This window comes from Rutilus rutilus (genome assembly GCF_951802725.1).
Source record: "Rutilus rutilus genome assembly, chromosome: 5".
In the NCBI taxonomy this organism is placed as follows: Eukaryota; Metazoa; Chordata; class Actinopteri; order Cypriniformes; family Leuciscidae; genus Rutilus; species Rutilus rutilus.
The window spans coordinates 25,879,390-25,902,867 of NC_140213.1; the positions used below are offsets into that span (position 1 = coordinate 25,879,390).

General features: G+C 39.6%; 1 protein-coding gene and 1 long non-coding RNA gene across 2 annotated transcripts; both read left to right on the forward strand.

Annotated features, from left to right (window-relative positions):
• Positions 1-4,301: 4,301 nt before the first annotated feature.
• Positions 4,302-10,827, forward strand: olfcs2 (olfactory receptor C family, s2; the record flags this gene model as incomplete). Its single annotated transcript, XM_084409988.1, has 6 exons — positions 4,302-4,507; positions 5,757-6,048; positions 6,545-7,363; positions 7,488-7,718; positions 9,630-9,753; positions 9,932-10,827. 6 exons carry the CDS (start codon positions 4,302-4,304, stop codon positions 10,825-10,827), a joined length of 2,568 nt encoding a protein of 855 aa, XP_084266114.1.
• Positions 10,828-13,985: 3,158 nt separating this feature from the next.
• On the forward strand, positions 13,986-22,637 carry LOC311290263. Its single transcript, XR_014627349.1, has 2 exons — positions 13,986-14,192; positions 20,318-22,637. It is a non-coding gene; the product is annotated as an uncharacterized lncRNA (long non-coding RNA).
• The last annotated feature ends 841 nt before the right edge of the window (positions 22,638-23,478 follow it).

The following is a 23,478-nucleotide window of genomic DNA, read 5'->3' on the forward strand; positions in this document are numbered from 1 at the left end:
ATATTCACAGTGAAGCTGTTTTTAACATGATTGGCAGTTGTGATTGGGACGTTAGGTTGTAGGGCTTAGGTTGACACAGGCCTATGGACTTTCTAAACAGTGTCCAAACATTTTGTTATTATATTTCAATTATAATTATATTTCAAACAATGCATACCTTGCTTAGATGGCCCAGCAGTGTCAGTAGCAGGCCTAGTTACAGGAGGAATGCTACCATCCTCTGCACCCTGCAAAATGGCAGGATGAGTGCTCCTCAAATGGCGCATCATGGATGGTATTGTTGCAGTAGGCTAGCTGCCGATCACAATACATACATCTCACTTTATTTGGGGTTTCCAAATGGAAATGCTCCCACACCAGTGGCGGATACAGAACGTCATTAATAGGTGGGCCTGGTGAATATACAGAGGAGCCTCGGTTTTTTTATCTTATATACACGACCAGTGGCGTAACTTTGCTAAATCAGATATATGTACAATAACATTATGATATCCAGCAATTGATTTAAATAGTAGGCTACATGGGGTTTAATGAGATGTAACCTAATATAAGTTGTCAGTGCCGAGAATTTTCATGTGAATAAATACATAGATCCGCCTATTTGAACAACTTATACCTTAATGGTCCAGTGGTAGAACTTCCGCCAACGGTGTCAGAGGTTCTGGGTTCTAATCCGCACTCGTAAAGTTGTTTTTTTTTTCGTATAGTTTTTTTTCCTCATCAAAACCGATTATGTTCATCAGTGGTTGTATGTCAAGCAGGGACACGTTTGTGTGCATTATGTTTTGTGATTTCACCAGAACGAATAGAGTATCCGCAACGGATTGAAGCGCCGAGTGAAGACAGTGCGGGAGCCACACGAGAAAACACTGTATCCGCGCCACTGATCGCAGCGGCAACGAGCACTTTGATCACTTGATTAAAAAAAAAAGGAAGACATTTCAGCGCTAGATCGTCTCTTATTTAAAAAACGAACGAAATGAATGCTCTGCCAGTTAACTGGAGATGTTTTATTTATTTGTAGAATTGGTACATTCGTGCCGCGAGATGTTTTAAAAAGTGGTGGGGACAATATCGACCCTGGCAAATTACACCTGTACACGCCTAATAAATATGTCAGAAGATCTACCTGAAGCAGATCGGTGCTTTGGTAGTAAATTTAATTAGGCCTATGCCTTGCCTATGCCTATACTTGTCAGGATTCCATCACCATCTCCTTCCACTCATTCCCTTACTCCGCCCACTCAGTCATTCACACGCTCATTGTCACCTGATTACTAATCACCATCCCCTGGACCTCATCATCAGTTCACCCATATATACCTGCTACGAACATTCAGTCATTGTCTGATCTCGTCTACACATGATACAGACTCTCTGCCATACTTACCTGTATTCCTACCTACGATCCCAATCTTCTCAGCCAGTCATCATTCCGTCTTCTAAGGAACTCCTTCATGATCATCTGCAAGAGAAAGAGAGAGACTTGATTACACTTCAGTTAAGCTATCATCTGATATTCAACTTACTGTTTACTCACCTGTTACGCTGTACCGATCCATTCTGCAAATTAAAGCATTTAACTTACCATTCTGTCTGCTTCGTCTATGCCAAACCTGACAGTACTCATGTCAGTCAGCCCCCGGCTGCTTTACCTCATCTGTCTGTTACGCGACTCGCATGTAGACTATCACAACGTTAAGTCAGTGCGCGCACGGAGAGCGGTGTTGCGTGATAGCACCACTGGACTGACACGTGATATGCCGACATAATATTTTTATTTTGTAGCTATTTTTCGTAGCTACTGTACATAAATGTCCTCAGGAAACTATTGAAATGAAATTATTAATTAATTAATTAATTATTATTATTATTGTTATTAAAATTAAAAATGTTAATTGTTTTTATTAATCTGATTGGGTGGGCCACCGGTCACGTGCCCACCCAGGCCCACCCATAAATCCGCGCCTGCTTGATATTGTCTTGATGGCTTTTAATTATTTGGAAGGGAGGATTGAATGCCTCGCAAAAAAAATTCACATTTACTTTTTTAATAAAAAAAAAAAAACATGGACAGATTGTTCAAAATATTTTCCATGTGTATAGAGAGAAAAGGGAGGGGGTGGAAGAAGTCTTGAATCTCGCCTTACTGCTTGAATAATATTTACATATGCCAAATAATAATATGAATAAACACTAAGAAGAGCTGTGCATGTGCAAGCGTTGGGATTTCGGGTGTACAAGTACCATTTGAACTGCCTGCGATTTGCCACTTTCTGTGTGTCTCTCATTGAAAATGAACTAGAGACTTGCACTTCCCGTGTCCCGTATGAAACTGCGTTTATATTGAAATGTTACTACCAGCCCAATTTATGAGTGGCCCCCTGGGAATTCTCCCAACTCTCTCGATGGCTACTCTGGACCTGCTCGAGAGTATGAGGGTTACAATGTATTGGGCACTGCTTAATACCAATTGGAATCAGGGCTGTGCACAGACCTTTTGAGCGGCATTTCTGAAGGATCACGTGAGTACTGAACTGGAGTAATGATGCTGAAAATTCAGCTTTGATCACAGAAATAAATGACATTTTAAAATATATTCAAATAGAAAACAGTTATTTTAAATTGTAAAAATATTTCACAATATTACTCTGTTTTTGCTGTATTTGGGATCAAATAAATGAAGCCTTGGAATGAATTAAATCCTGAATTACATTCTGCATGATAAAATATAAAGATTTCACAGTGATCTTCTGTAATGTTTTTTTTTTTTTAGTTACTACTACTAAAACCATGTTTTACTACATTTTATACATGTGAGGGCGAGCGGAGAGTTTTTTTTTTACTATTAAAAAAGTAGCTAGATAGAGAATACGTGCATATTAACAGCCTTGAATTAACCATAATTTAATATTATTACCATAACATGATTAGCATAAATGTTAATAAATGAAGTGTATCAGCAATCATAAATCAAAGAAGAAATTTCTTAGAAATATATGTTACCGTGATGAGGATCACTCGTCGCTTTGTGTAAGTTCCAGTACGAAACAGCGCGGGGGCGCACCTATTATGATTTTCCGATGGTAAAAACAAATTATATGTTGCTGTATTACTTATCAATACATACTGTAGTTTTTGACCAGCGAATGTGTGCAAATGTGTATTTTTTTGTCCGTCATTAAAACGGCGCCGGCGCCTGCCGGCATCACAACAGGTTACAAAATCGCATTTTATAAAAGATGAAATGCTGCTGTATGCACGCACAGGCTATTTAAGTGTAGGCTATGACTAGATGGCAAATGCTAGCCTAGACCTCTTTCAGGCGACGTCCAACATGTCTCAGTCAGTGAGTCAGACATCAAATAAATAAAATGAGCCTTTATAGACATAGTGTTTAGTAGTACTTATTCAAACAACAAGTTGATTCAGTGAATATAGAGGGGGCAGAGTTATCAGCTTACTGACAGCTTGAGGATCGAATAAGAAGCTCGTTTTAAGAACTTTCATTGGCTAAATATTTGTAAAACAGACAGACGTAAAGGGTGACCAATAGCATTGATAAAAAAAAAAAAAAAAAAGGGCACTTTGGAGTGTAAGGGCAAAAAGGGCATGTGCTCTGCACAGGTTGAGCCCTACCTGTGCACTTGCCTGATTGGAAGACTGTGTTATTATTGAGTTATACAGTTATACATTTCAGGGTGTTTAACACTTGTTAAGATAAGTGTTTAGTTTATTTCATATAATTGTAAATCCTTTAAAAGGATTTAATATGACATTTCATTTTATTTCAAAAGAGTATATTTTCACATTTTATTACTTTTCACATTGCTGTACTTAATTCATTGGGTTATTTAAATATATAAAAAGACTCATACCAGACCAGTATTGGATTCAATAGACTTTATTGCTGCTAAAGGGAATGGAAAATACATGTGATTATTATAGGTAATCATAACTGTGAAACAAATACTTACCCAGGCCCCAGCTTTAACAAAACGGGTATCATTACTGGGGTTATGCATTTTAATTCTCAAAGTAGTTTTTATTTGTTTTTGTGCTCTCCAAGGGCTTTCTACAATTATCCCCCACTCACTTGTTTTCCTGTTGCATGTTCTTATGCCCCAGGCAAATTAAATTCTACAAAAGAGGAGTTATCATCTAACCTTTCTTTCTTTGCTGGAAAAGCGTGAGCCTGCAGTTCTGCACTCAGTCTCTCTCTCTCTCTCTCTCTCTCTCTCTCTCTCCCCCCCCCCCCCCCCCCTCTCGCTTTCTTTCTTTGTAAAGTGATGGAATTGATTATGTGGTTGTGGCTGGTGGGAATCATAGTTGAGATGGTCGGGGTTTGTGGTGCAGGCCTGTCATGCGGTCTGCAGGGCAGATATTTTTCAGAGAGCTTGTATAAAGAGGGAGATGTGATAATTGGTGGTCTGTTTCCAGTTCATAATGAAGCACCAGTACCTGATCATGCTTTTACTGAAATGCAGCATGCTGCTCGCTGCCAGGGGTGAGAATAATGAGAACATTTAAAATGAACTATAAGGCAATTTGTAGAACAACTGTTAATACATTCAAAATGTTTTCTCATGGAGCAGTGGCGTGCACAGACCTCCTCAGGGGCAGGGGCGGAAGGACCAAAAAGGGCAAAAAAAAGGGGGTTTCTTGTTTTCGTTTTTCTTTTTATCCTTTCTTTCCTTGGCATTCTATTAAAAGATGTTGATACAATTAGAATGCATAGCACATCAAACGGAAATAGGGAAATGATGATAATATTACTAAATATTATTTACTTTACCAAACAAAACAGTGAGAATCAAGAAGGTAATTATGAGGAATTCATGTTTAGTTTTGTTGATGTTGTAAATTTTATGTATATATTATATGCATTAAAGTGTTAGCTATCATGAAATCAGAAACACTTTACAATAATGTTTCATTAGTTAAATTTGTTAACATGAACTAATAATAAACTGCATTTCTACAGCATTTATTAATGATTAGTTCATATTAATTTCAGCATTTAGCCTACTAAAACATAATTAAAATCAAAAGTTGTATTTGTTAACATTAGTTAATGCACTGACTGTGACATAACATGAACAAAAATAACAGTTGTATTATTATTAACTAAGATTAACAAATACAGTAACAAATGTGTTGCTCATGGTTAGTTCATGTTAGTTAGTAAACAAATTAACCTTATTGTAAAGTGTTACTATGAAAACAAAGATATAAGTTCCTTACAATTTAGAGTTGGAGCATGGACTTAAAATTTCCTTTCACTATATGTACCTATTTCCCCGAGCTAATAAAAACGAATGACATTGTCAGACTCAGAATGCGGCTGAAATAGATTTATACTTGTATTTTAGTTAAGCATAAATTGTATGCTGCCGCAACTTTTACAGTAGCATGGTAGGATAAATGTAAGTTTTCTGTATTAGCTTAATGTTATCTGCTGGCTGCTTATTATGTTATTTGAAGACTCGCGTGCACGCCACTGTCATGGAGGGTTTCTGTTAACTGTAATTACCTAACCTCACCCTGACTTTCCACTCAGCCTAAAATACCTTTATTTGATTTTTAATTTAATAAACTCATTTAGGTTGCCTGAAACAACATTTTCATTGTGCATATTCCAACAAACTAGGATTTCATATCACATCAGGATATACCTCCATATAGATTATTACTGAACTGACCCAATTCAGTTATTTCTCAAATTACAAAACTTTACATTTTTCATTCTCTTTTAGTGTTGACCTTCGTTCATACCGCTGGCTCAAAGCTATGATCTTCACCGTGGAGGAGATTAATCGGGACCCTGTTCTGCTACCAAACTTTACTTTGGGATACCTGGTAGCCGATACATGCCTAGCTGAGAGCACAACACTGAGTGCTGCTTTAGCTCTGGTAACAGGGCAGGAGGAGACAGTGTCGAGCGCTGAGTGCAACGGACCTCCAGTGGTGCCTGTCATTGTCGGTGACGCTCGTTCCTCTGCCTCAATAGTGGTGGCTGACACGCTGGGAGTTTTTGATATCCCCATGGTATAATGAACTGACCCTCAGAGACCCAATCACTGATTGTTTTTTCCCACTTAAATGTTTTTGGGGGGATTATGTTTATGCGGTCTTTGTTTTGGGGTGACTTTTAGAAAAGTGTTCATTTTCAAGTACTTTTTCCAATATTTAATGAACTGGGTTATTTACTTTATAATTAACTTAAAATGCATATTAAATTACAGGGGAGTTGAGATATATATATATATATATATATATATATATATATATGATCCAAATCAGCCAGTAATGGTGTCAGTAGGAAATTACAATGTGGTGTAACTTTGACATGCTAAACTTGTTGCAATAGTTCATTTTAGAGTGTAAGCAACTGCTACTTGTACACAGGTCTATTGAAAACAGTATGAATTATTTAAGTGGTTTATATACGTGTAGCAATTTAGCTACAGTGTCTCTAAGCATAAAATGTGCTTTTTTTACACAGTTTTTCTTCAGATCTTGTCTCTGTGCTTTGTCTGCCCAGGTTAGTTATTTTGCATCCTGTGCTTGTCTGACTGACAGTCGTAGATTTCACTCTTTCCTGCGTACTGTTCCCAGTGATGCCTTCCAGGCTAAGGCCATGGCCCGTCTGCTGCGCCTGCTGGACTGGACCTGGGTGGGGGTGGTTGCAGGGGATGATGAATATGGTAAAAGTGGTGTGCAGCTGCTCTTGAAAGAACTGGAACATTTTGGGATTTGCGTAGACTACTTGGAATTCATTCCTAAATCACACTCACAAAGCAGGATCAGGCGAACTGTGGAGAGGATCCAGAGTTCCACAGCTCGTGTGGTGGTGACATTTGCCATTGCCCCTGACATAGTAGTCCTATTCAAGGAAGTGGTGGTGCAGAATGTGACCAACAGACAGTGGATAGCCACAGAGGCCTGGAGCACCTCCATTCAGTTCTTTGACCAAGCGAGCATTCCTCTTCTAGCCGGTACCATTGGCTTTGCCCTGCGCCGAGCTGATATTCATGGTCTTGGTGCTTATCTTGCCCAGCTGAGCCCTGTGAAGCAGCCAAATGAACCGTTCGTAAAAGATGTATGGGAAGAAATATTTGGTTGCTCGCTGGCACAGTACTGGCAGCCTTCATTTAAAATGCCAAAGTGCACAGGCTCAGAGAATGTGGAGAAACGTGGTCACATCTACTCTGATGTTTCACAGTTGAGAGTTACTTACAATGTGTATAAGGCTGTGTATGCTATTGCCAATGCTATTCACAACATGCTGGCCTGTCAGCCTGGTAGAGGGCCGTTTGAAGATGGAGAATGTCCTGATGTGACTCAAATAAAGCCCAGACAGGTACAGACAGGAGGGGTCTAAAAAAATATTTAAAATAATATTTTCAATTTTTATGTTTTATGTAAACGACACTTTTTTTAAATAATCACTGCATATGATAATCTGTACTCTTTTCCTTTTACAGCTTCTGTACTACTTAAATGCAGTAAACTTCACAACACCAGTGGGTGAGCTGGTTTATTTTGAAGATAACGGCGAGCCATCTGCCTCTTATGACGTTATGAACTGTCATGTTGATGAAAGTGGAGCAGTGAATTTCGTCCAGGTTGGGCAGTTTGATGCAGCCAAAGGACCAGGCCAGGAGCTGAACATAAGCCTTGAGAAAGTGTTTTGGGGTGGGGGCTGGACTGACAAAGTAAGAATCCAGTGACTTTTCATTCATTATATAATTTTAAATGTTTTTAAATATTTGCCTTTAGAGATGCAAATACAAACAAACATTAAGGGGCTCAATCTGGGGCTTGTATCATTATGGTAGTTGAACAAACTCAGGGTTACAGGATTAGTTTAAAGTTGACAAAACCAAACCAATTCAGTCAGGCTTTGTTGGTACCATGACACTTTCTCTGTCAACTCAGGCTTTGATTCTGAGTTAATGGAGAGCATGCACATGAAAGTGTGACATCTGTAGCAAACAGCCAATCACATGCCTTGAAACATAAAGAAATTGTGATTCACTCGTGAGAGAGTCAGCAAGATTATTTTCTCTCTTCTACCGAAGATTTAGAGATTGAAGAATATGAAATACATAAATGCATACACAGCAAGAAAATATGCTGTATCAGTGCAAGTGAAAGTTATAAAGTTAAATTATATATATATATATATATATATATATATATAGGCAATAGGCATATAGAGACTCGGACATGTAAGATCACATGTAGTCATTTTTAAAGCTTTATCTGCTGATTCCAAATCTTATCTTATATTACTTATTATCTGTATATAATTATGTTAATTTAAACTACATTTATAATAATAATTGTTAAACTAAAATTGCTAATGTGTAATGGATTAGGGGTATAATAATTATATAAATCATGTATAAATCATATAAAATAATTATAATAAATATTCATCACTAAAAGCCAGACAATTTTGTATTTAAAAATACCATGTAGGTATTGTAAAGGTCAAATTGTAAATGACCTTTAATTTGGAGCAAGAGTAACTGGGGGAGTGACTTTATTGCATCAGAGATGTGTCACTTTGCTTAATGCTGATTGGTCCAATATCAGTTTGAGATATCTTACCTAGAAGATAACCTGCCATGGAGCAGGTTAGCCATGAAGCACAAGGTACTGTGGCAAAACACTTTCATTGTGCCTAAAACCCAGGGTTGGCAAACTAAACTGAAACATACCTGGCTATCCCCCTAAATCGGCTTCATTGAATAGGCCCCTGATTTGTCACTCATAATCAGGGGTTATATTGAGATAAAATCTGGTGGTGACTCTTATGGACTAGCAAGATATGTCATGACATGACATGATCCCACCAGACACATTTATTTCAGACTATGTTGTAACTATTTTCTAACCCTACATACAATTGTGAGAAAAAAAAAAAAAAAAAAAAACCTTTTATACAAAAATTAAATACATCCTGTTTGTATAAATATACAAAGTACTGAATGTGTCAGTCCAGTGGTATAATTCTTGCTTTTGATGTGAGGGGTCCTGGGTTTAAAACCTGGCTGCCTGTACAAGTTAAAAAATAATAATAATAATAAAAAAAAACAATAAAAAAACATGCAAGTTGTATTCTTTGCTTTCACCATCTAGTGCTATATATACTTACAGTATTCTGCTTATATTATTTTTTATAAGGGGTCCGTAGGGCTCTCTTGCCATGTAGAAAAAGAGGGAGAAACAAATCAGCAGGCAAAAAACAATCTCTTTCACTAATGAAAACAGTCTAGCGTGGTGTTACCACAAAAAGTCATGCTTTTACATTCTCAAGTGCCCTCTGTAAAAAGGGTACAAGAAGTGTGCAGGTGAATGCGTCCATTATCAAACCTCTCAGTATGGAGCAGATACAGCCCTTTAATGGACAAACCCCTGCTGAGAGTAGAAAGATATGTCCTGTGAATGAGTAAATGATTGTGTGTATGAGAGTGTACCTGTCTTTTATAGAAAGAGAGGAATGCATTTGTGTGAAGATTTTCTTTCTTTCTGGACTTCTTTATGTGCTTGTGCTGACAGATATTGTGTTGTTAGAAGGATGATGTGAGTCTAATTGAGTTTATTTCTGTATCATTCAGGTTCCTATATCGGTGTGCAGTGTGAGCTGTCTTCCAGGCACTAGAAAGGCTGTACAAAAAGGAAAACCTGTCTGCTGTTTCGACTGTCTTCCCTGTGCAGCAGGTGAAGTCAGTAACATGACAGGTATTACATATACATATATTTAGTCACCAATAACATGATTAAATGATCATTTTAATTGATTAGAAATAACTTTTTAACTTTGAACATTGTGCTAGACATTGCAATAGCTATGTAGGTAACATTAAGAAATCTGTACAATGGAAAACCAACCTTTATTATGTGCAATAATGTTCTTTAGACTCTACAGAGTGTACAAGATGCCCTGAGCGGTTCTGGTCAAACACTGAAAGAACAAGGTGCATCTCAAAGGTTGTAGAGTTTCTGTCATTGCAAGATTCCATGGGAATTGTCCTGACAGTCTTATCTATCACTGGGGCAACACTGACCACAACTGTTCTGGCTGCCTTTTTCCATCATCGTTATACACCCCTTGTGCGGGCCAACAACTCTGAGCTGAGCTTCCTGTTATTGGTGTCGCTGACCTTCTGCTTCCTGTGCGCCCTAGTTTTCATTGGTCGGCCTGTGCCATGGAACTGCATGCTACGTCACACCCTGTTTGGAGTGAGCTTTGTGATCTGCATCGCCTGCGTCCTTAGTAAGACTGTGGTGGTGCTGGTGGCTTTTCGAGCCACTCTGCCTGGACCTAACCTGATGCAGTACTTTGGGCCCATCCAGCAGAGGGCAGGCATCTTCCTTTGCACGCTGGTTCAGGTTGTCATATGTCTTCTGTGGCTGCTGCTGGCTCCCCCTCTGCCCACAGAGAGTGCAGGTGAGCTTGGCGCTCGAGTGATCCTGCAGTGCACAATGGGGTCTGTTGTGGGGTTTGTACTGGTGCTGGGCTACATCGGTCTGTTAGCAGTAGTCTGCTTCCTGCTGGCCTTCTTTGCTCGAAAGCTCCCAGACAATTTCAATGAGGCTAAATTCATTACTTTCAGCATGCTGATCTTCTGTGCTGTGTGGATTGCATTTGTGCCGGCGTACGTCAGCTCACCAGGGAAGTACACTGTGGCTGTGGAGATTTTCGCCATTTTGGCTTCCAGTTACGGGCTGTTGTTGTGTATATTCACCCCTAAATGTTACATCCTTCTGCTTAAACCTGAGAAAAATACCAAAAAAAATATGATGGCCAGATAAGGTTTACAAATGCAAGACTTTTATGAAAAGGCAACATTTTTACTGAGTGCAATATTTATCACAATAACAACAACAACAAAAATACTCTATGTTATAGGTGTTTTGTTTTTTATATTTCTATATGTGTATTTCAATGTATCGTGTCTCAGTAAACAATATAATTTGAATAAATAGACTTAAACCTACTTAAGTTTAATCTCTGATTTTGCTTCACCCCCACAATGTGGAATTAAGAGGAAAAATACCATAAAAATAGCAGGATACAGGGTTTCATGGGCTCATCAACTGTTTCCCCTCTCTACACTCACCCAAACCCATAACCCAAACAATGTATGGGAGACAGTAAGGTGAAGTACTAATGTTAAAGGGAGAGTTTATCCAAAAATTAAATTTCATAATTTACTTACAAGCATGTATGTATGTCATTCTTCTGTAGAACACAAAATAAAATATTTTCAAAAATGTTGGAACAACATGTCATGTAAATGACAGAATTTAGTCTACAGTGTCCTTGTTACATATGTTACATGCACTTAGTAGTAATAACAGTAAATAGTAATAACAGTAAATAGTTACAAGCGACTAACCATAAACCTATCCCTACTACCAACTTTATAATAAGTGCATGATGTTAATATTACTCTGTAAATATTACTCTTAATATCAACCTTTGAGATGCACCTTGTTCTTTCAGTGTTTGACCAGAACCGCTCAGGGCATCTTGTACACTCTGTAGAGTCTAAAGAACATTATTGCACATAGTAAAGGTTGGTTTTCCATTGTACAGATTTCTTAATGGGTAACCCTTCCTTTTACAGTCCCCTAATTACTAGATATTTACCTGGTAAATATATGGTAAGTTATAGTTGGTTATTGGTAATTACCACAGGTAATAAGTATGTAAATGCAGAGAAACTACAAACTAATTACTAGGTATTTACCGGGTAAATATATGGTAAGTTATAGTTGGTTATTGGTAATTACCACAGGTAACAAGTATGTAAATGCAGAGAAACTACAAACTAATTACTAAGTATTTACCTGGTAAGCATATGGTAAATTATAGTATTTTAGTGTGTAATTACTTAAGGTGATTAGTATGCAATTACAGAGAAACTACCAGGGAAAAAAAACACCACTGTTAAATATCAACTCAACAAAGTACTGTGTACTTGTTACCTGTTTAGGCTGGTAATAACTCAGATTTAATTGTGTACTTCCTCAGAATGTAGGCAGCCAATTTTTAGAAACACCTCCAGTATTACCCATCAATTCAAGTTAGGTTTGTAGTTATCCTAGGGTTATGTTGGTAACAGTCCATGTTTATTTATTACTATCTTGAAATTAAGACAGTAGTTTCCAATAAATTACCTTGTCTTACATAGTTGTTGTTCATTGCTACACCCATTTATAGAGGGTTTATCAAATAATTTACCTTACACTTACCTGGTAACTACCCCGCAGGAACAGTTTTCCCTAATGTCATGGCACATCTTAAATACTGGGTATGTTCTTGCAGATGTTTTTACAATTTACTCAGTAAGTAAAGTGCAACTGTACTGTAAAAGGAAGCCTTGTTTATTTCCATGGTATTACCGGAATTGTACCATATAACCTGATCATTCCCTTTTCCATATAGTCACAATTTTTTACCTTGTATGTCCTGCAACGTTACCAAGGAAAACATGACAATTTACACAGTAAGTAAAGTGTAACTGTACTGTAAAATGAAGCCTTGTTTATTTCCATGGTATTACCGGAATTGTACCATATAATCTGATCATTCCCTTTTCCATAGTCACATTTCTTTTTTTACCTCGTATGTCCTGCAACGTTACCAAGGAAAACATGACAATTTACTCGGTAAGTAAAGTGTAACTGTACTGTAAAATTAAGCCTTGTTTATTTCCATGGTATTAGGATGTTCGTCTGGCGGGCGACAAATTAGCCGAAAAATGTCCCATAGACTTAACATAGGCACAAAATTTGCTAAATCATATCTTTGGCTCAGAAGGTCATAGAGCCTTGGGGTTGGGCTCTTTTGATTCGTCCTATCAAGCAGCCAATAAGTAGTGAAATAACAACTTCATAGCCACGCCCTAGAAACCAGTTACAGGCCCCTAGCAACCACTGAACAACATTTACAAGCCATATCTCAGCAACAAAACATTGTAAAAACACAGAGTTGGGCATTTTTTGACCCAGACCTGCAAATACTCTTTAAATATTACCCCATAAACTGTATAAACAAACCTTAGCAACCATTTGGAGTACCCTAGCAACCGTACAAACACATGAATGAGCTATATCTCAGCACCAGAACATCGTATAGACATGGGGGTGTGCTTGTTTGTTTCGGTTGGGAAACCAGTCTGTAAATATCATCATGGTAACTGTGTAACCTGTGATAGAAATTTTACATTTAGATGTGTTTTTACTTTTAGATGTGTTCTTTTACATTTAGATGTGTTCTTTTACTTTTAGATGTGTTCTTTTACATTTAGATGTGTTCTTTTACTTTTAGATGTGTTCTTTTATTTTTAGATGTGTTTTTACTTTTAGAAGTGTACAACTTGTATTAACATCTTTTACTTTGTCTTTACTCATAAGCATTTGCAGAAATATATTCATATAAGCTAAAGCACGTTATTAAAGATATGTAATCAAGTGTTTTGAAAAGCATAAGTTAAGACAAGCTTGCAGGGACAAAATGTTCTGAGTTATAGGAGACTAAGTAACAGAGAGACTATACACACTCAAGTGACCTTTTGTACTTCAAGTGTCCTTTTGTGAGCTCCAAGTGTGAAAGTATGTGTGTAGCTCAAGATCAAAATAGAGATATAAGCAAAATGTGTGAAAAGCTGCAGCTAAAAACAGGAACTTGTATGTAGGCATGATATTGTTCTGTCTAGATATAATTTATGCCAGACAAAGATTTTTGAACAAGACATTACCTTTTAAGGTAGCGATCCTTTGACACAGATGAAGCCTACCCAGGATGTATTGGGGGTATATAACTTCTGCAAGGGGACTAGCCCTTTGCCTTCTCATACCAGATGCACTCTGTATGTGAATGTCAATTTCTTGCAAGAAATAAACCTTTTTGATACTTTGACTTTTCAAAGGTCTCGACTTGTCTTCTTCCTCCTCTCGAATAGAATTATTTCCATAACAAATGGCGACGAGGAAGGATCGCAAAACTGATGACCTCCGTGGACGAAGCAATTGACTGATCATCCCAAAGACAAGAAGTCTCTGGCTCCGATACCCCGACGCTAAACTGCAAGGGACGGGAGAATTGTAGACACCACGGCAGGCCTAGGTGGACGCGATCCCGAATAAAGAACCAAGCTGCAAAAAGCACGGTGAGAGAAAATTATTTACGTGGTAAATAAGAAAATTATTTGCGTATTGAATATTTTTCCTAAAAGGGTCAGGATTTTTGGAATAAGCCTGAAAGTAATTTCCAAAAGGATTTTGAGAATAAGCCTGAAAGTAACTTCTTAAAATGCCAGTGTTAATTGTTTTCCCAGAAGGGCCAGAATTTTGAGAATAAGCCTGAAAGTAATCTTCTCAAAAGTCTAGACAAGTTTTGCGGTTTGGAATAAGCCTGAAAGTAACTTCCAAATATTTAACAAGGCACTTGTCTGGGAAAAAGACCTAGCATCGACGGATGTGGGCATTTTTGAAAGTCCTAGATTGACGGATTTAGGCAGGCGTGGTGGCCACGCTGGGGGAAAGAATTAACACAGTAAATATAGTACGTGGTGACCACGTGAGGAGAAAGATTTAAATACGCAAATATAAATACTATTAAGTAGAATCAATGGGAAGTGAAAGTTCTAAAGGAGAGGAGGAACGGGTTAATTTCTCTAAAAGCTCGTACAAAGCCATGGATAGAATAATGGGAACTTGGTACCATGCTTATGTGCCGTTTTAAATAAGACAATATGGATTTAACGGGGGTTTAAGTGTGTCACAGTTGACTCAAACCAAAGTGAATTGGGTGACTCATATTGTTAAGAAAAAAGACAAAGAGAATTACAAGAAATGTGGTGAAATCATAGTAAAATGGTTAGAAGAGGCAACACGCAGACAACAAAAACAGGTCTGTCGAGCCATCGCACCATTATACTCTGATAAAGAAAGACAGGATGCTTCAAGGAAAGCACTACAGAATCTTAAAGATGACTGTTGTGGCATTGCTGACTCTTCTTCTCCCTTTTTCGGTCAATACGTGAAAATGACGGTGGAGGACGGGGCGTATCCGGCTCGTCGCCCACCTGCTCTCAATCCTGCTCTGGACGGAGCTGCTGCGGGAGGAGCGCAAGCCAGTGCGCCAGCTGAACCGCCGCCCACATATGTTGCAACAGAGGAAAAGAGAGGTGACACATCGTCAACGCGCTCTGGGGCTCCATATCAAGCAGGAAGGTGGCCGAGATGCAACAAAGACCTAGAAGAATTGCTAACTGCAAACATGAAAGACTTAACTTTGCACTCACGAAGACATACAAAAAGAAAACTTAACCAAAATTCGACCAGGTTGACGGGCAGACGGCATCAAGCGCCGCGACCGAACCTGCGAAATCAACGCAAGAGCCAGCAGACTGATGATTCAGAAACAGAGATAAAGAGTGAAAGTGATGATGACGATGAAGATCTCCAAAATTTTCAGGCACCGATGCTCGAAGTAGCCGGACCAGATGGAGCAGTTCTGGTAATGCGGCCATGGACCCAAGGGGAACTGAAACAAGCTTCTGAACACCTGCCAAACATCGAAGCAGGTGGGGCAAAATTAGGTGCTGATTTAGTTGTTTTCTGCAAAGAATTCAGACCGACTCTTGGTGAGCTGTGGAGACTAATGGTTTTGAAATATGGACCAGTGCAAATGGCTAAACTGTCAGACGACTGGCCAGAAGATTCCCGTCCGATACACGTCGAATACGACCATCAGATGAACAATGACTACGCAAAGAAAGTCGATGATATAGTCAAAGCTTTAAAGAAAGTATTTCCACGTACGATGGACATCCACCAAGTTCGTCAATGTACTCAAGGAAAAGATGAAACTACTGAAGCATATTTCTTACGACTGAAAGAGTGCTTTGACCGCCATGGTGGTATAGAAAAAAGACAACCGCCAGCAGACCCGACTACGGGGGCTATGGGATCTGATCCTTATGACGACTATTTAAGAACTTTGTTCATGGATGGACTGGACAGAGAAATTTCGAAAGAAATTGAAAAAAGCTGTGTTGGATGGCAATTGGCTTCTACAGCAGAAATCAGACGACATGCGAAACATCACGAGGGAATCATCAAGAAGCAAAAGACAGCCAAAACCACCAAGCAAGACAAAGATCTATCTCTGGCTCTGATAGCGCTGCACATGAACGAAAACAACAACCCCAAACCAAACCACTACCAACAAAACCAAAGAGGTGGTGGAGGAAGAGGCAGAGGACGGGGCCGTGGAAGAGGTCGACATTTTCCGCAAAATCAACAACGCCCAGATCGAGACACTTGTTTCATCTGCGGACAAAAAGGACATTGGCGAGACACTTGTCCACAAGCAGCCTACAGACCAGAACAAGCAGATTGAGAGGAGGGGGGTGCGAGCAACGGGTCTCCTGTCTCTTCATCAGATAAGTATCATTTTCCTTTCGTTTTTGACTCTGCTCTCTGCAATGAAGAAGTGCTTGCTAATGTTTTCTATAAGGCTCATAATTCTTTACCTTTGATAGAAGTAAATGTTCTTGACAAGACATTACTATTTTTGCTTGACACAGGAGCTAGTAACTCAATAATTAAAGAAACAGAATTGACAAAACCCATTCCACTTTCTGGAAAAACAACATGTTCCAGAAGTGCAACGGGTCATGTGGTCACAGAACCATTCTCAACGCAGCTTGAGTGTTCAATTGATGAGAAAAAATTTGAGCATTGTTTTTTGATTACTCAGACGTGTCCAGTTAATCTGATGGGTAGAGATTTGCTCTGTAAGCTGGGTGTTTCTGTTCACTGTACTACTCAAGGGCTTTTTGCTGACATGAGGATGTTGCATGTAGATACAGGGGAAACCCCTTTGTTTGTCTATGAATGGCAAGTTTCTAACACGTGTCTGACCACAAAGGCTCATGACAGAGTGTTGCCATCGTCTGAATTTATAAATGACACAGATTTGCACTGTACTTCACATGTCAGCACTGAACCTGATGATGAATATGCACAGCGTTGGTTTAATGTTGATGTGGAAAATGTAAAGACAGATTATCTGTATTGGACAAAACACTGGTGTGTTTTGAGTGTGAAACTGACTGACAAACAGGCAATGTTTTATGACGTGGAAAATGCACAGCCTCATATATCACTGGCCAAACCAGTGAAGGCTGAATGGCGTGACGCAGGTCCCTTCATGGCCAAATGCCATGAACTGACCGACTGGGTCATAATAGATCAAAAAAGACTGATCTGCCAAAGTGAAAGTACCGGATGGTTTAAACAACCATGTCATAAAACATTGAGAGGTTTGAGAGCAGTCACAGTGAGGGAAGGGGAAACAACACTTGATAGTCTGACCTTATCGCACCTCCCAGTCATCCCAGAGGGGTTGGAGGGAGTTCCGAGTTGTCTATGGGCTAAAGATAAATATGATGTGGGTCTGATTGCAGGCTGTGAACCGGTTCAAATTAAACCCAAATCTGACTATAGACCAAAAAAGATGCAATATCCATTGAAAAAGGAAGCGATTGAGGGCATTACTCCAGTGTTTAATTCTTTGTTGGAAAAAGGGGTTATTGTTGAATGTCCAGACTCACCTGTCCGTACACCTATTTTTCCAGTAAAGAAAATACGTGATTCAAACCAGGCCACTGAATATAGATTCGTTCAGGATCTCAAAGCTGTTAATGACGCAGTACAAGCCAGAACTCCGAACGTTCAAAATCCTTATACGATCTTATCTCAGATTCCGGCTGACACCAAATGTTACACGCTGGTTGACATTGCGAATGCATTCTTTAGTGTTCCAGTACATCCTGACTCACAATTTTGGTTCGCATTTAACTTCAATGGTAAAGCGTACACCTTCACACGTTTATGTCAGGGTTTCTGTGAAAGTCAGACAATTTTCAGCGAAGCTTTAAAACGTAGTTTGGAAGAATTGGTACTTCCACCTGGCGTGGCTCTGTTGCAGTACGTTGATGACTTGTTACTTTGCTGTCCAAATGAACAGATCTGTAAGCAGGCTACCATCACATTGTTAACCTACTTAGCAGAGCGGGGACACAAGGTCAACCCGAGTAAAATAGCTGTAAATCAAACCAAAGTTACCTTTTTAGGTCACGTGTTGACAGCAAATGGGAAGTCATTATCTGACAAAAGAGTCACAGCCATACAAAACATTCCTAAACCGATCACAAAGAAACAAATGATGTCATTTTTGGGAATGACCTCGTATTGTAGAACATTCATTCCTAGCTACAGCGAAAAGGAAGGACCTTTGTCAGCGTTAATTTATGGTCAGGAAATGGCAGCCTCTGACAAACTGACTTGGACCACAGAGGCAGAGAGTGCCTTTTGTGAAATGAAACAGGCATTGCTGAGTTCGCCTACACTTGGTATTCCAAATCCAAATAAATCTTATACACAGACAGTAGCTGAGATAGATGGTTACATGTCCTCTGTTTTGTTACAAGAACACGGAGGAAAGTTAAGGGCCGTGGCGTATTTCTCAACGAGATTAGACGCAGTAGCAAGAGGGCTTCCTGCTTGTCTAAGAGCTGTGGCCGCAGCAGAGCGAGCTGTGATAGCCTCTAGAGATTTTGTAGGTTTTAGTGACCTGACACTGTTAGTACCACATGCTGTGTCACTAATTTTGTTAGAACAGAAGACTTCTCATTTATCTGCAGCCCGGTGGCTGAGATATAATTTTGTGCTGTTGGAAATGCCTAACGTTACTGTTAAACGTTATAATGTTTTAAATCCAGCAAATCTGCTCCCGACGGAACAGGATGGTGAACCACACTGTTGTGTTTCAGCTTTGGAACAGATATGTAGTCCAAGACCGGACTTGACAGACGTGGCCTTACCCAACAGTGACATGATCCTTTTTGTGGATGGGTCTTCCAGTAGGGATGACCTTGGCAAAAACAGAGCTGGATACGCAGTAGTTTCATTAACTGAGGTTCTTGAACAACAATCACTGCCGTCACATTTTTCTGCACAAGCTGCTGAACTGGTTGCTCTGACTGAAGCATGCAAATTGGCAAGTGGCCAACGTGTTACAATTTACACTGCCTCCAGGTATGCTTTTGGCGTTGTACACGATTTTGGCTCATTATGGAGACATCGAAAGTTTCTGAAAGCAGATGGTAAGCCGATATTGAATCACCTGCTTGTGAGTCAATTGTTGGATGCTTTGCTATTGCCAAAAGAAGTAGCAGTCTGCAAGTGCCAGGCTCATACTTCGGGTAGCGATGACGTTTCCAAAGGAAACAGATCTGCAGATTTAGCTGCAAAGGCTGCGGCTCTGCTTCCTGTTCAGATAACCACAGCAGCACGGCTGGATGAGGAACTAGGTGACATAGAGGCCATGCAACAGCACGCCTCTGAAATTGACAAGCGAAAATGGAGAGAGGCAGAATGTGTGTATGAGAATGGACAATGGTGGGGCCCCAATAATAAACCGTGTTTACCTTCTCATTTCTTTCAGGCATATGCTAAACTGACACATGGATTGGATCACACTTCCAAAACGGGAATGTTTTCTATTATGCAAAATAACTGGTTTACTAAAGGTTTTTCCACAGTGGCAGCAGATTTTTGCAGCAGATGTCTGATTTGCGGAACTAACAATGTCGGCAGGGGTCAGGCAATGAGACAGGCGGGGCATCCCAGGCCGCCAAGACCATTCTCACATGTAATGCTTGATTATATTGACTTGACACAATCAGATAAAAAGAAATACTGCATAGTTGCCGTGGATCTTTTCTCAGGTTGGATTGAGGCTCTGCCAACAGCAAAAGCAGATGCACAAGGAGTGGCGAAATTACTCCTACAAGAAATTGTCCCACGATGGGGAATTCCTGAGAAATTATCAAGTGACAATGGCTCACATTTTGTAAACAATGCAATTTCAGCAGTTGAAGCTTTCTTGGGTACTCCCTGGAAGCATTTTTGTTCCTATCATCCGGAATCAGCCGGAGCGGTAGAAAGACAGAACCAAGTTCTGAAAAACAAACTGGTAAAAATTTGTGATGAGACAGGGCTTTCATGGCCAAAGGCCCTGCCCATTGCTTTGACTTATATGAGAATGAGAAAGAGGGGGCGAGCACAACTCTCACCATTTGAGATTCTGTTTGCTCGTCCACCTCACATGGGCTGGGAACCTCAAAATCCTAGACCACTGCCTGACACCACTCTATGTGAACATGACATGTTGCAATATTGTGTTGAACTGGATAAGGTGTTCTGTGATATCTCAAAACAGGTCCAGGCAGCAGCTCCAGAGCCAGCTGAGACAGCCCTGCACAGCATCAGGCCAGGAGATTTCGTGCTGATAAAGGATCTGAGGCGGAAGCACTGGAGAGCAAAGAGGTGGCAGGGGCCATTTCAGGTTTTGCTGACAACTCACACTGCGGTGAAAGTCGAGGAAAGAGCTCCGTGGATCCATGGGACGCACTGTCGAAAAGTGCCAGCTCCTGCGGTAGCTGCAACGGAAGAAGAATCCCATACACAGCTAACGAGCACCTAACAGGGATCAGGCTAACCAGAGGCGCATGCCATCCTGTAGGTTACCAATTTGAAAATCATCATCATTGGAGAGAAGACGAATCAATAGTACGGGACGATTCAGCGATTTTAGGGGTAATAAGAACTGTGACAAGAACTTTGTGGTGCTTTGACGGCGTGGGACTTGCAGTGAACTGTTTAATAATATCTACCAGACCGGCCCTGAGACCAACAATACATAGAGACACAGGACTTATATCCTTTTCACAGGAACATTTTCTTGCCTGGCGAGGTTGCACTGTGTGGCAATATGTTACCAAATCTTATCCTCTTAACTAGTCTGGCCATAGGCCTAGCACAGGACGGTAGCATAAAGGTGGAAATGACAAAGGGAAAAGGGAGTAAAATAATTATAATATGTGATCCTATTTCAGCAGCAGGACCTGGGTATAATCCAGACCGTTTGAACAAATGGGGAAAAGCCATGTATTTTTGTAAAGATCCATGCGAATGGCAAGATGTGTACGGAGGTAATCAGGAGGCTATTAGGGAGGGCCTATTGACCAAGGTGGGGTATGCTTCACCTAGTGGTCATAACAATAGGATGGTGTCAGATCTTATGAAATTCGAAGAAATCACTGAAAATGTTAAAACTAAACTGAAGGTCACTCTGTCCACAGGCAATGATGGTGTAACTCAGTGGGGAGGAAAATTTTTCTGTGCTTGGTGGACCTCAGGTACCGACACTTATGTTCCGATAGAAATTACAATGATAGATCCGCCACCGAAAACCCATAGTCTGTCTGAACTAATAACTCATATTAGTATACCTGAAGAAGAGGATGCTGAATTAGAAAGACAATTTAATCTGCATCATGAAGACACAACTATTACGCATAGCAGAATACAATGTGAGGGCAACAGGGCATGTATGTTAAGTTTACTTCAACGACAAGCTTTGGCTATTAACCAATCATGTTGGTGGTGTCTGCGAATGGACAGGACTTGGAGGGTCCATCCATTACGATCAGCTAATTTAGGAGAATTAGTAGGATTAATTCCGTGTGCGATGTGGAAATTACTGAATGAAGCAAACTCTGAGAAAAGCAAATTAGTTGCTCCAAAGGGGGTAATGTGTCAGAACCCATCAGAACACAGTACTAGAAACTTTGATAATGTATGGGCAGTAAAACCACAATTAGGTGAAGTGTGTCTATGTAAGTTAGAGATCCAACAAGGGGCAACGATGACTGGTACATCCCACTGTAAAACTACGATAACCATGGGTAATGACAAATGTATAACATCGGAGGGTACATTTATTACGTGTCCCGGTAACGACGATGATCTCAGAGAAACAACGGCTGGAACAGTGTGGGTCTGCGGTCAAACCGCTTTCCACTCCCTTCCTAAGAGATGGATGGGGTGCTGTTATCCAGGACTTTTAGATACAGGAACGGAAGTTTATTTCAATAAAGAAAATGAAGACGATAAGCAAACTTATTTGAGACCAAAAAGAAGCTTAGCTGATGAGAAAATACCTCGGATGTTTCAAGGTACCAAACTTTGGGATCCTTGGACGAGTAGAATATCCATGACAGGATGGTCTTTCCTTATCGGGGGAGGCACTGCAGCTAGCTTACTAAAAATAAATGGCTTGGCTTGGCAAGTATTACGCTTAGCAAACGAGACTGAAGATGCGTTAGGACAACTAAACACTGAACTTAGAGGGATTAGAAAAGCTGTTATTCAACACAGACTTCTTTTAGACATGATTACGTCAGAACGCGGAGGCGTGTGCAAAATGCTAGGGACATCTTGTTGTTTTAATTTGCCTGACGTCTATCAAAATGTAACAGACATAATAGCGCACATGAAAATGGCTGTAGCCACCCCAGGAGACATGTCATCTTCGATAGGTGACTGGTTTTCAGGCCTAGAGGGGTGGATGAGATGGGTGATAAGTACAGTTATGCCAATAGCAGGTTTGATTTTGATTTTGCTTTTGATGATCCCATGTGTTATGAATTGTATTTCTACAATCACTGCTAGGGCAGTGAATACCACGATGGTTAGAATGACTGCAGGGGAATATGTAACAATGATACAAAGGGCCCCAGAGTATGAGGTTGAGGTTACAGTGCCTGAAGGTGAGGCATACGAGAACGAGAGCGAACATGAGTTTGACTAAGAAATGAAGTAACCATGGGAAAAATTTACCTGTTGTAAATTACTATGATTATGGAGAAGTAAATGTCAAATTTTGTGTATGTTCTTTGAATGAACAAATGGGGGAATGTGATAGAAATTTTACATTTAGATGTGTTTTTACTTTTAGATGTGTTCTTTTACATTTAGATGTGTTCTTTTACTTTTAGATGTGTTCTTTTACATTTAGATGTGTTCTTTTACTTTTAGATGTTCTTTTACTTTTAGATGTGTTTTTACTTTTAGAAGTGTACAACTTGTATTAACATCTTTTACTTTGTCTTTACTCATAAGCATTTGAAGAAATATATTCATATAAGCTAAAGCACGTTATTAAAGATATGTAATCAAGTGTTTAGAAAAGCATAAGTTAAGACAAGCTTGCAGGGACAAAATGTTCTGAGTTATAGGAGACTAAGTAACAGAGAGACTATACACACTCAAGTGACCTTTTGTACTTCAAGTGTCCTTTTGTGAGCTCCAAGTGTGAAAGTATGTGTGTAGCTCAAGATCAAAATAGAGATATAAGCAAAATGTGTGAAAAGCTGCAGCTAAAAACAGGAACTTGTATGTAGGCATGATATTGTTCTGTCTAGATATAATTTATGCCAGACAAAGATTTTTGAACAAGACATTACCTTTTAAGGTAGCGATCCTTTGACACAGATGAAGCCTACCCAGGATGTATTGGGGGTATATAACTTCTGCAAG